Source organism: Orcinus orca, chromosome 6 (assembly GCF_937001465.1).
Source record: "Orcinus orca chromosome 6, mOrcOrc1.1, whole genome shotgun sequence".
NCBI lineage: Eukaryota > Metazoa > Chordata > Mammalia > Artiodactyla > Delphinidae > Orcinus > Orcinus orca.
Window position 1 is genome coordinate 88,022,242 of NC_064564.1, and position 12,330 is coordinate 88,034,571.

The following is a 12,330-nucleotide window of genomic DNA, read 5'->3' on the forward strand; positions in this document are numbered from 1 at the left end:
TCGGGATGCTGCGTGCTAAGAAGGGGGAATGCCTCTCCTTTGGGGATGAGGGTGGGAACCTTCCCTTTCCCACCTGAATCAGGAAGGGACGAGAGGAAAGGATTGTGGTTTGGAGTCCAGTCTGGCTCTGCTGAGTTCCGGAGAGGGGCGGGAGGCAGTTCGGGGGCGTGTCTGAGCTCGGGATTTGAGGTCTGACGCCAGGATTTGGAGACTTTCTTCAGAATTTTTTTTTGGGGGTATCTACGTTTGGGGGTGGACGCTGACAGTGGGAGGAAACAGGAGACTGGGTCGTATCTGAAAGGCACTGAGGTAGGATCTTGGGGCGGGGGGCGTTGAAAGTTGAGGCGAGGATCTGGGGGGTGGAAGTTGAAGCCTGCCTGAAGGTACTAAGGATGTGGGTGAATGTGTCGGGTATTGATGGTGCAGGGCTGTGAATGGGAATCAGGCTCAGTACCAGATCTTAGGTGAGAAGTAAAGAGGCTAGAAGAAAAGAGCGTCGAGCAGCCACAGCCTTTTCCTAAAGCGACTCACACCCAGACACACCCATCGTCCCAGACACACCCAGTGCCCTCGGTGGCTGGAGGCAAGGCAGTACCGGGGCCGGCTAGACCCTGCTCCCACCGGGCCTTCTCCGAACTCCCAGCGGCTTCCACAGCTGCAGGGGTCTGGCGGGTCCCCCCAGCGGGGAGTCTGAGGGCGTGGCCAGCGGCCCGGCGCCCGCGGCTCTGGATTGGCTGCCCAGAGGGCCCGTAGGCGGGGCTCTGGGTTGGGTCCCGCTCGGCTGTTCGCAGACGGCGGGGAGGCGGGGCCGGCGGGAGCCCGGCAGCCAATGGATGCGCAGCCCCGGAGCAGTTACAAAGGGCCGAAGCGAGGCCGCCGCGGCGGCGGGGAAGGTGGGGCGAGGCGAGGTTTGCTGAGGCGAGGCGGCTGCCGGGCCGGGCCGGGCCACAGGCGGTGGCGGCGGGACCATGGAGGCGGCGGCCGCTGCTCCGCGTCCCTGGCTGCTCCTCCTCGTGCTGGCGGCGGCGGCAACGCTGGTCCCGGAGGTGACGGGTGAGCGGCGGTGCGGCGGGACTGGCGGGCGGCTTCGGGGCGCGCGGACCGGGCCCGGCCTCTGGCTCGCTCCTTCTCTTTCTCAAACATGGCGCGGGGCCGGGGGCGCAGGTGGCGGCGCCTGGGCCGGGGCCGGGCTTTCCTGCTCGGGCCGCCGCCACGCTAGCCGCGGATGGGGAGCGGAGGCGGGGCTAGGGCCTGGGTCCGAGCGCGGGTGGGCTTGCCCGGCAGCCCGCGGCCGCCCCGGCTGCCGGCTCTCCGGAGGAAGTGGCGTCGGGCGAAGCCGTCCGGGGTCGGGGGCTGCCCTCTGGGGAGCGAGTGGGCGCGGGCCGACGGCCGGAGGGTGTGAGGCTGGCCGGGACCGGCAGAGCTGGGACTGCTCCCCATTCCCCTCGGGGCGCTGTGTGGCGTTGTCCCGGGCACCGCACCCCGAACGAGTAGGTGCTCCAGGCTCCGGGGTCCCGGGAGGGATTGGGGTCCGAGGAGGCTTCCAGGGCGGGGTGTGAGCTCTGAGCCTCCAGGGCCTCCCCTAGCAGTGGGAGGGGGGGATGTGTGGCAGAGACCCCCGGGTCAGCAGGGCCGCCCTGGCCTTTGGCGCCGGCCTGACCCCGCCGAGAGGGGCCGCTTCTCCAGACAGGGGTGGCTTTGGAAGGGGAGCTACTGTGAAGCTTTGTGTGAGGACAAGGAGGCACTAACATGTGCGGAGTGCTTCTTCTTTCGTGCTTCTGGGGAAGTGTTGAAGTGAATCCAGTAACCAGAGGCTACAGATTGTTTTCGTAGTAGAAACTTGAACGTTTGCTCACTCTGCGGGGGTTTGGAATGTTTGAATGGAAATGACTCTGAATTGATCAAACGCTTTTATTTCCTCGAAGGAACATCGCTAGAGATGTTCCATTTCTTGAGTGACAGTAGTTTGAATCAGTCGTCTGTGTAGCTGGTTTTCGAGGGAGTGTTTCCTGCGTTTTCCAAAATATTAAATTAGGATGGGGTATGGTCGTCACCTACCTCGCGGAAGGAGAAGTGAAAAACTTTGTTAGCATCCAAGTTATAGTACTAGAAACTGAAATATAGAGCCTTAGTGTAAGCAACTAAGATAAAGTGAAAGTACGTTTCTGTGTCTGTAATTGAACACCAAATGTTTTTAAAACAAAAAATTCAAGACTTAGGGTGCCAATTATTATTAATAGCTACTGTTTTTTAAGAGCTTACTATGATGCAGATGCATAAAGTACACCAAAGTACCTTATCTAATCCTCACAACTAAACCCTTAGGGCTATGTGGCATTTGCCCCATTTTATTTATTTATTTATTTATGTCTGTGTTGGATCTTCGATTCTGTGCGAGGGCTTTCTCTAGTTGCGGCGAGCGGGGGCCACTCTTCATCGCGGTGCGCGGGCCTCTCACTGTCGCGGCCTCTCTTGTTGTGGAGCACAAGCTCCAGACGCGCAGGCTCAGTAGTTGTGGCTCACGGGCCTAGTTGCTCCGCGGCATGTGGGATCTTCCCAGACCAGGGCTCCAACCCGTGTCCGCTGCATTGGCAGGCAGATTCTCAACCACTGCGCCACCAGGGAAGCCCTGCCCCATTTTATAGATGAGAAAACTGAGGTGTGGAGAGGCTAAGTACTCAATTATTAAGAGCTGGAGTTAGTACACTGAGGGTTCAGTGTTTCCAAAACCTATACACCTTAATATATACACCTCACTGTCTGGCATAGCCCATTTTTCTTTTTTAGTCCTCTAATAGTGATCTTTATTATTCACTTTTAGATTTTTGTCCTCACAATTAGAAAAACAGGTTGGCTTCTTTCTGACTCCTAGTACATTCCTTTTTTCTGGCCCTGCCACACAGTGGTATCTAAATTCCCCAACCAGGGATCGAACCCGTGCCCCCTGCAGTGGAAGTGCCAAACCCTAACCACTCCTAGTACATTCTTGGAGTCCCTACACACTGGGCCTACATTAGAGGAAACAATGGAGTTTTGACATTGGCCTGAGAAGGGGGACAAGATAAATGTGTGGACAGGTGGGAGAATCAATATAGTTATGCATCAAGCATAAGTAACATTTCCACACCACTATTAACTCAAGTAGCGTAGTTCACTCTTTTCCACCTAGCTTAGCACACAAAGTGTTCGTGTATTCAAGCATCAGTATTGGACTTAATAGATGTACAGAGTATTGCTCAGCCCATGCCCTGGAGGAGCTTACAGACTACCCTGGCATGCCTACAATACAAAGCCAATCCAGGAGCTATTACTATGCTTAAACCTAGACTACCTCAATTGGTCTGCCTGTTCTCCTTGATTATGTTGATGTTTCCATTCATCCTTTCATATATTCTGAAGAAGCGCAAATGCTTTTTAAAATTTATAATTTGACTTCCTTTTTAAGAGTTTGCAATTGTTCCTTATTGTCTCGGCATCAGTTTTGTATTTCTCTGCCCAGCTTCTGCTCTCTCCAACATAGATTTCTCTAGGGAAATTGGTTCCTTGTCCGTGGTACACAGTTTAGTACCACTATGTCTACATATATATCCTGTGTGAGAATGCTTCCTTTCTGCCATTTCATAACCTTCTCTTTCAAAACATGCCTAAAACCCAACTCTTATTTACATTAATGCCTCTTGAATGTTTTGTCCTTTCTTCATATGCAGCCATCAGTTTAGTCCTGCCTGTTACCCCTCAAATCCATTTGCTTTCCAGAGTTTCTCTCACCTAGGCTTTTTTATAGGCTGCTGCCAAGCTAATCTTCCTTAGCCATCCCCACAGAGGGTTTACGAGATTTCCCATTTGTATTCAGTGCTTAGAGCAGTACTTGAGGCTTATGATTAGGGCCATCTCTGTGTATCCAACCAGAGATCTCACATCCCACTACTGCAAACCCTCGATTCCAGCGTTTTCTATTTTTCCACCCACTCCACTTTTCAGCCTTTTCACTACATATTTAATTTTGCCCCTTTTGGGAGTGTGAGGAGAGAAGTTCTCAGTCCTGACTTCCTATACTGCTTTAGTTTGTGAACTCTTTATTTCCCTGAACTGTATAGAACTTACACTTTGTGTTGTCTATTTCTACCATGTTGCACTGTTACTTAAAAATACTCTCTAACGTGTTATAAGTACCCAGAGGGCAAGGATCATGCCTTTTATTTCTTTTATGGTCTCAGAACCTAGCACTATGTTTTATATTCTGTTCCACTTAAATGCTTGTTGTTTAAATTAATTCTGTTTGACTTGAGTATTCCTTTAGTGTTTATACTGTTATATGTAAGTACAGTTTATACAATATTAATTGAGAATTCTGTGTACAATCAGGAAAAGTCATGTGATGTGGTAAAAGAAGCAGTTGGTTATTAGATTTGGTTATTAGCCCCAACTTCTAGATATGCAGAAAATGGGGATGATACCTACTTTGTCTAGTTTATGAGATTGTGAAGATCAAATGAGAAAATTGTATTGGCATTTGAGGTTGCTATTTTGTATTGTTATTAATAGGAGGGCTGATGTTCAACCAGCAATTCCCACTGGGCCACGTGTGTTTTGATTGGTTAGACATTCTTTCTGATTGGTTGGTACCACTGGGGTGCTAGTTGTTAATACTTTTAATATCACCCCTGCAGAGAGGCATCAGTATTCAAAGAGGGAAGTGAGTATTCTAGACTGAAGTGACTGGGGGAGGCTTCCTGGACACTTTAGGACTTAAACTGACTTTGAAGGGTGGCTAGAATTCAGTTGGGCAGAGAGGGGGATTTGATGAGTGTTAAGCTCTCTCTTTGTAAGCTGTGTCCCCCAGCTCCCCTAGGGCAGGAAGCAAAAGCTTCTATTGTCTGGCTGGCAAGTTACTCTTTATAGAGTTAATTTCCTTATTCTGAAATGTGGGGTTTGGATATATTAACCACTGTTATTTTTTCCCATATTCTAAAAATTCTCTAATATGTGACTGGAAACAGAAAGGTAATCTAAGTGGGATGAGTAAGGGAGAGTAATATAATGGGATGCCCACCAGGGCTAGGCATTCAAATGTTGAAAGTCATAAATCACTGAGTTTACAGATGGAAAAGCATAACTCTAGAGATTAGGTGAATTTCTCAGGGTTGGGCAGAACCAGGACAGGAACTTTGATTTTTCTGATTCTAGATCTTGTGTCCTATATGGCAGTTTAAAATGTGAAGGATTTGGAGGGGGGAGGAACAGAGTTAATGGAGTGACTTACCTAAGTGAAGTTACCTTGAATTTCACAGAGTTTAAGAAAAGTGAGTTCTGAAAGTGGGAGGGAGGGGAAATAATTATAGGTTATAAAGTCCTCAATAGAAGGTCAGTACCTTTTTTATACTGCTGAAAAAAGGGCCTGGTGTAGTGCTTTTTTTTTTTTTTTTTTTTTTTGCGTTACACGGGCCTCTCACTGTTATGGCCTCTCCCGTTGCGGAGCACAGGCTCTGGACGCACAGGCTCAGCGGCCACGGCTCACGGGCCCAGCCGCTCTGCGGCATGTGGGATCCTCCCAGACTGGGGCACGAACCCACGTCCCCTGCATCGGCAGGTAGACTCTCAACCACGCAGGGAAGCCCGTGTAGTGCTTATTGATTGAGAAAAGTAGGCTTATAGTAGTTTGGAAATTTTGGTTTAATTGAAGTGGGATGTGATTGAAAGGCCTTGTAGCACATGGTTAGGTTTAGAATTTTAGATGATCTACTTTGTTGTTGAAATTAAATGGGGAGGAACTTCCCTGGTGGCACAGGGGTTAAGAATCCACCTGCCAATGCAGGGGACACGGGTTCGAGCCCTGGTCCGGGAGGATCCCACATGCCGTGGAGCAACTACTGAGCCTGTGCTCTAGAGCCCGTGAGCCACAACTACTGAAGCCCATGCTCCTCAACAAGAGAAGCCACCTCAATGAGAAGCCCTTGCACCGCAACAAAGAGTAGACCCTGCTCACAGCAACTAGAGAAAGCCCTGGCACAGCAACGAAGACCCAACACAGCCAAAAATAAATAAATTAATTTAAAAAAAGAAATTAAATGGGGAATGGACATGTTCAAAATAATGAAGAAGGAGATAAATCTTGTTCCTGTGGGGAAGGATGCTCCTGTGAAGACTTTTGTTGACAGCTTCTCCTAGGCCTAATTGAAACAGTTGCCTGAACTCAATGCTGTTCTTTAGTACAGTTGTATTGGATCAGATATGTTCATGTCTAATGAAGTGGGTTTTGAAAATGCCAGTATCCTATGGATGGCCCTTTTGATATGAGAACATGTCTTTTCAAACCACAGAATCGCCTGCACATGTCAAAAAACCTCATGCCTTTTGCTGTTCTTTCTTGGTCATGGCTTGCATAATGCAACTTTTTCTGAAAAGATGGACGCTGGTTTGATACCATGTGATTGGGTCACATCTTTGCCTCCTGGTTCTGGAATTGACAGCAGATGCTGGCATGTTTCTCAGGAATTTTCATGTCTTGTTACATAGAACTGGCTGAAAAAAACTTTTGGAATCTTCTCAAAATTTATAGTCTGTCTTGACCCAGCCTAACTGCAATACTTAGGATAATATTTAATGCATTATTTAATGTAATTTTCTCAATATCAAATCTAAGCAGTTTCCATAAACATTAAGATTTGCTGCTACGCTGAATTAGATCCAGGTTTAGCTCTACAGTTTTAGTCCAAAACTGCAAGTAAGTTTCTTATGGTTACCCTTTTTACATGTGAACTTAACGATTGATTGACTTGTAGGCTTTTTGCCTTAGACACTTTCTCAAACACTAGGTAGAGTAAGTCTGATTGGTTTTATGGGTCAAATTTTATAGATCACATCTGGCCTTTTGTAAAGCTGCTCTTTCATTTTGGCAATCTGAGAGCAATATACATTATACAGAATGATTTATAACAAAAATATTATGACTTGCAGGATGTACACACAGGTTGCTTTGACATTTCTGTGAAGGTTCAGTGGTCCTTGCATCATTTTATCAATCTGTAAGGAATATATTTTAAGAATGTGCTAGGAATTCTACCTGCCTTGTCTCATTTAATTCTCATAACCAGCCTTGGATGATAGTTGTGTAATAGTACAAAAGCTTCTTACTTTTGTACCAGTTAATTTCCAAAAGACTCTCTTTTTTAAAAAAATAATTAATTAATTAATTAATTAATTTTTTTGCGGTACGCGGGCCTCTCACTGTTGTGGCCTGTCCCGTTGCCGAGCACAGGCTCCGGATGCGCAGGCCCAGCGGCCATGGCTCACGGGCCTAGCTGCTCTGCGGCATGTGGGATCTTCCCAGACCGGGGCACGAACCTGTGTCCCCTGCATTGGCAGGCGGACTCTCAACCACTGCGCCACCAGAGAAGCCCTGTCGTTCATATTTTAATCATAAATACATTTGTAAAAGGAAGACACTGCTTCAGATGGAACAGATAGTGACTAACAGTAGTCCAACCACTGAGACTCAAATGATTGTGCATTACCATTGTGCATTACCATTAACTCCATCAGCCTGGGTAGGCAGAGTTGTCAGGATTTTGCTCAGATTGGAACTTAGTTTGTTCCTTTGAAAGTATGTAAATAGAAGAGCTTCTGTGTTTCCATTCTACAGACCAGGAAACTGAGGTCTTGATGTTAATGAATGATGGAGCCTGTGTTTAACCTTTGCAGAGTGTGTACTCTTTCCTCTACATCATGCTGCTTTCATACACAGTAAATATCTTTTTTTTTTTTTTTTGCGGTTCGCGGGCCTCTCACTGTTGTGGCCTCTCCCGTTGCGGAGCACAGGCTCCGGATGCACAGGCTCAGCGGCCATGGCTCACGGGCCCAGCCGCTCCGTGGCATGTGGAATCTTCCCAGACCGGGGCACGAACCCGTGTCCCCTGCATCGGCAGGCGGACTTTCAACCACTGCGCCACCAGGGAAGCCCAGTAAATATCTTATAATGCTCATTTTGTCAGGAAGGTTTTCTTCCTTCCTTCCTCCCTCCCTCCCTTCTTTCCTTCCTTCTTTCCTTCACCATGAGAATATGCTTCAGCTTGTCTTTATTACAGTTTGCATCTTTGCAGCTTACTCAGATGCTTGCAGTCTTTCTTTGACGTTATATTTTTAGGTAATTCGAATCTCTCCAATGATTCTAATGATGGTTGATCCCTCACTATTTGTGTTGATTTATTTATATTCATAGCAAACTCTTTGCTTCTCAAATTAACAGAGGCACAGACCTGAAAATTTGAATCAGAGAAGAGAAAAAAGCTATCATTGTCCATCGTTAACATTTTGGCTTATTCTATCCCTTTGCATTTTTTTGTATAATATAATCATTCTTTAATCATTCTGTCTCAATAGTTTATCAAAGCTAAATAAATATGTTTTTAAGATGGCAGAGCTTTGGCTTGTAGAAGAAATAGCTCATTTAATCTTAGCAAATATTTAGTAATGGTCAACTCAGTGGGAGGTATAGAAAAAGACGCACACTTGCTTTCAAGGAGTATGATGCTGGGGAAATATGAATACAGATTCAGTAATAGCAACCACAGGGATTGCTCTCTAAAGGTGATAGGACTTGATCTTGTGCCTTGCAGAATAGGTAGGGTTTAGAGAGGATAAGGGGCAGAGGGAAAGTACTCCTAGGTAGGGGAGGATGATGTGAGTGAAGAAGGAGCATGCTAAGTTTAAAAATTTTAAGGGGAGGAATGGAAGTTCATGATTTAAAGGGTGGGCTCAGAGAATTATGAACCTTGAAAATCAGGAAAAAGAATGTTTAACTGCACCACAGAGGAAATGGAGTAGGGTGGCTACCTAGGAGGTTTTGGAGTAGGTATGATGGCCTTGGGAATGGAGTGAATGGGTGGCTCTGTGACATTTTAAAGAAGTAGGAGCAGCTGGTAGTCATGCCTTTGCATGGCTGTTGCCTTGCCTGCAGGCTCTTGGCTTCCTCCCTCACCTCTTCTATGTCTTTGCTCACATGTCACCTTTTTCTCAAAGAGACTTACCCTGACCACCCTTTTGTAATTGTCATTACCTTGCTTTGCTTTTTCTTTCTTTCTTTTTTTTTTTTTTTGCGGTACGCGGGCCTCTCCCATTCCAGAGCACAGGCTCCGGACGCACAGGCTCAGCAGCCATTGCTCACGGGCCCAGCCGCTCTGCGGCACGTGGGATCTTCCCAGACCGGGGCACGAACCCGTGTCCCCTGCATCAGCAGGCTGACTCTCAACCACTGCGCCACCAGGGAAGCCCTGCTTTTTCTTTTTTTTAACACTACCTTCTGAAATACAGTATTTACTTATCATATTTACTTATTTACTATGTTTATTGTTTCTCTCTAACTACTAGGATATAAGCTTCATGAAAGTGTATATCTTTGTTTTGTTAATCAGTGTATCTAGAGTGCAAAGAAAGTGCCTGGTGCATCGTAGGCACTCAGTAAATATTTGTTCAATGGCAGTCAGTGGCTCTTAACTGTAAAAAGGTGGAGTACAAAAGTTAAGAAGGACTCTATGAAGTAAAAAAAGAATGACTCCAGGATTTTTATACCTATATAATGCCTTTAACTAGTAAGGAATTTGGTGAGAGAAAGATAGAAGGGTAGTGAATTCTGATTTGAGCATGTTGAGTTTGAGGTGAAAGTAGGATAGGCAAGTGAAATGGTTCAGTAGGCAGCAACAATGTAAGACTGGAACATGGTTGGAATGGGAGAGGACCTTAGGCAGAGAAATGATTATCAGCATTTCCTTCCACCCCATTCTTTTGGATTCTCATGCCCCGCAAACCACCTTAAGTGGAGTATTTATTTTGATCCTGAATTCCTGGCTTAGATGTGGAGCCTTGCTCAGTTCACTGTTAGATTCTTCACTCCCGGTTGCAGGTCCATGTTTTGTTACCCACCCCCACCCCCACCCCCAAGCCAAAGAAGTATATATTCAGAATCATTTGTGAACTTCTGGTTCTACTGAAATTGGCCTTTAGGCTATGCTGCTTTCTCTGCAGTAATATGACTGACTTCCTGGGAATCTGCTCTGGTTCCTGGCTGAGGTACAAGAGAGGGAGTTTCTTGTTTGAGGCCTGCATTTACTCCACTGGCTTCACGTCACGGTTGTGACGTTAATAGGTATTACCTTACTGTCTCTTGGAGCTTCCTGATGGCAATATTGTTAAACGCTTTTCATGCTACTGTTTTTCTCTGTGAACCAAACACTGGTGCACTTGTACATATCTCTAGACCATCTTTATTTTTCTCTTTGGATTGATCTAACTTATTTGTTTTCCTTCCAATTTTGAAGGCATTTAAATCATGTGACTTGGTTGCCAGAAATGTAATAAAATCTTTATGGGAACAGGTATAAGAGCCCCCACATATTTGTCTGGCATTAGATTCTAATCAGTGTGTCTCTTTGTCTGGCATTAGATTCTAATCGGTGTGTCTCTCTGGGACTCACTTTTCGCAGGAGGATAACACCTAACTTAAATGATGATTGTGAAAATAATATGTATCAATAGTAGTGTTTATAGAGTACCTAGCACATAGCCTGATACTGATAAATATTCAATAAATGAGACATACATTTAAATAAGTGAAGAAATGCCTTTTGGAAGAGGAAATACATGTCTGTGTAATGAAGAACTATGATTAATTGGTAGACTGAGAGGCAGATTTCACTCAATGTAAGAAAGGACTTTGTATCAATGGGAGCTGTCATGAAGTGGAACATTATAAGGTGTTATGTTCCCTGTCACTGGAAATATTCAGGCAGAGGTGGGAGGCAGAGATAACCTTCTGTCCAAGAAGTTGTAGAACACATTTCTTGCGTTAGGTGAGAGGATGGAATTGATTATCTCAAAGCTCTTCTTCTATCCCAGAATTCTGTACTTACAGGTGTAGTCCAGGCTTCCTTGCTCATTGCTTTTAGCCAGCATACAGGCTCTCAACTTCCCTAGCATTCACGGCTTCAAGATGAGCACTGTTTTATAACTTTATCTTATGGTATGGGAAAAATTTATTCAGGCTTGGCTTGTCCTCTGGCCGTTTTCTATAAAAGAATTTAGGACGCTTGAAATAAAAATATATGCAGTAAGACCAAAACTAGTGATCAGAAGGATAAGAACCAATAAGTAAAAGAGGAAAAGAAAGAGAAAAATTAGCTATAACTTTTACCTGAGGAAAGCTTTAGTAGTTGAGCACAATAATTAACTTTGAGTTTTCCAGGATTGAGAGCAATAAGGGAACCCAGAGAGTTTGCATAGATCTCATTGCCTGTTGTTGAGAACACATGAGGAGGCTGCCACCTTCCTTAATAAAATGGAGCCCCCAAACACGAAGACTGCAATGCAGGGAGAATTTCCAAGTGTTAAAAGAGTTCCAGGACCTGGCAGCCCTGATTCTTGTTCTCAGCCTTCCTCTTTAATATGTTTGAGGATTCAGTTTAGTGCTGCTGCTACCATTTTTATTCTGTACTCTAAGGACACACTAGTTTTACCTTAATGCCAGTGAAACAGCTGGTATAAGGCTGGAATGTTTAAATCAAGCTATCCTAAAAGCTATGGATAGAAAGCAACATAAAACTATTCATTCTGGTTTACAAAGACTCTGTCTTCAGGTCCTTATCTTTTGGCCTGTCTCCATTTGGCAGACAGAGTCTGAATACTGCCACCAAGTGAACTGAGCCAGACATCTACCTCTTTTCCCACAGGCCCAACTCAGCAAGGTCCAGAGTGTGTCTTTGCTTGGGTTTCCTGTTTGAAGAACTGCCTCCTTTCTGGGTGATGAATTATGGGAATGATGACTTCCTTTAGGAGAGACTGCACTTACCTAGAGAGCATATGTTGGTTGTATAGTAACCCAATATTCATATGAAAAATACCCACGTATGTTACCATAAAGGACATTCTTTGGTTAGAGACATGCTTATTTCACTGGGGAAAACAAGTTTCTCTCTGCTCTTGAGCATAATCTATTATAGAAATCTTTGTATAAGGGGCATTGGGAAAAAAGTGAAGAATTTGGGTTTATCACTCTCCATGACTTGAATGAATTCACTTGCCTTGCGTATTCTGCAGTTGCAGAGTTACTTTAGGCCTGTTCCAGTGTTTCCTTGTTCTAATCAACAGGCTGAACCTCCTTATTTTTGTTCACTTGCTTCAGGATAACCATTCCATCTAGATTTCCGAGGTGTGAACCTCACTGATTGCATAATAGTGTATATTTATAGTTCTAGGACACCTTGTACAGGCATCCTGTTACATTTCTACAATATAAGATCTTTAAATATGTATGGAAATAACAAATAGCTCCCATGCAGA

The 12,330-nt window shown here is 45.2% G+C and overlaps 1 protein-coding gene across 5 annotated transcripts in view; it reads left to right on the plus strand.

Moving 5' to 3' along the window:
* Positions 1-866: 866 nt before the first annotated feature.
* The window catches only part of TGFBR1 (transforming growth factor beta receptor 1), a 67,338-nt gene continuing 55,874 nt past the window's right edge, over positions 867-12,330 (plus strand). For 2 of the 5 annotated variants that reach the window (XM_033431193.2, XM_049711145.1), the window contains exon 1: positions 867-1,053. In XM_033431193.2, coding sequence (XP_033287084.1) covers positions 969-1,053 — 85 coding nt within the window. In that variant the 5' untranslated portion in view covers positions 867-968. The remainder of the gene's footprint in view (positions 1,054-12,330) is intronic. The other 3 variants (XM_012533621.3, XM_004271476.4, XM_049711146.1) reach the window with 2 other exon arrangements.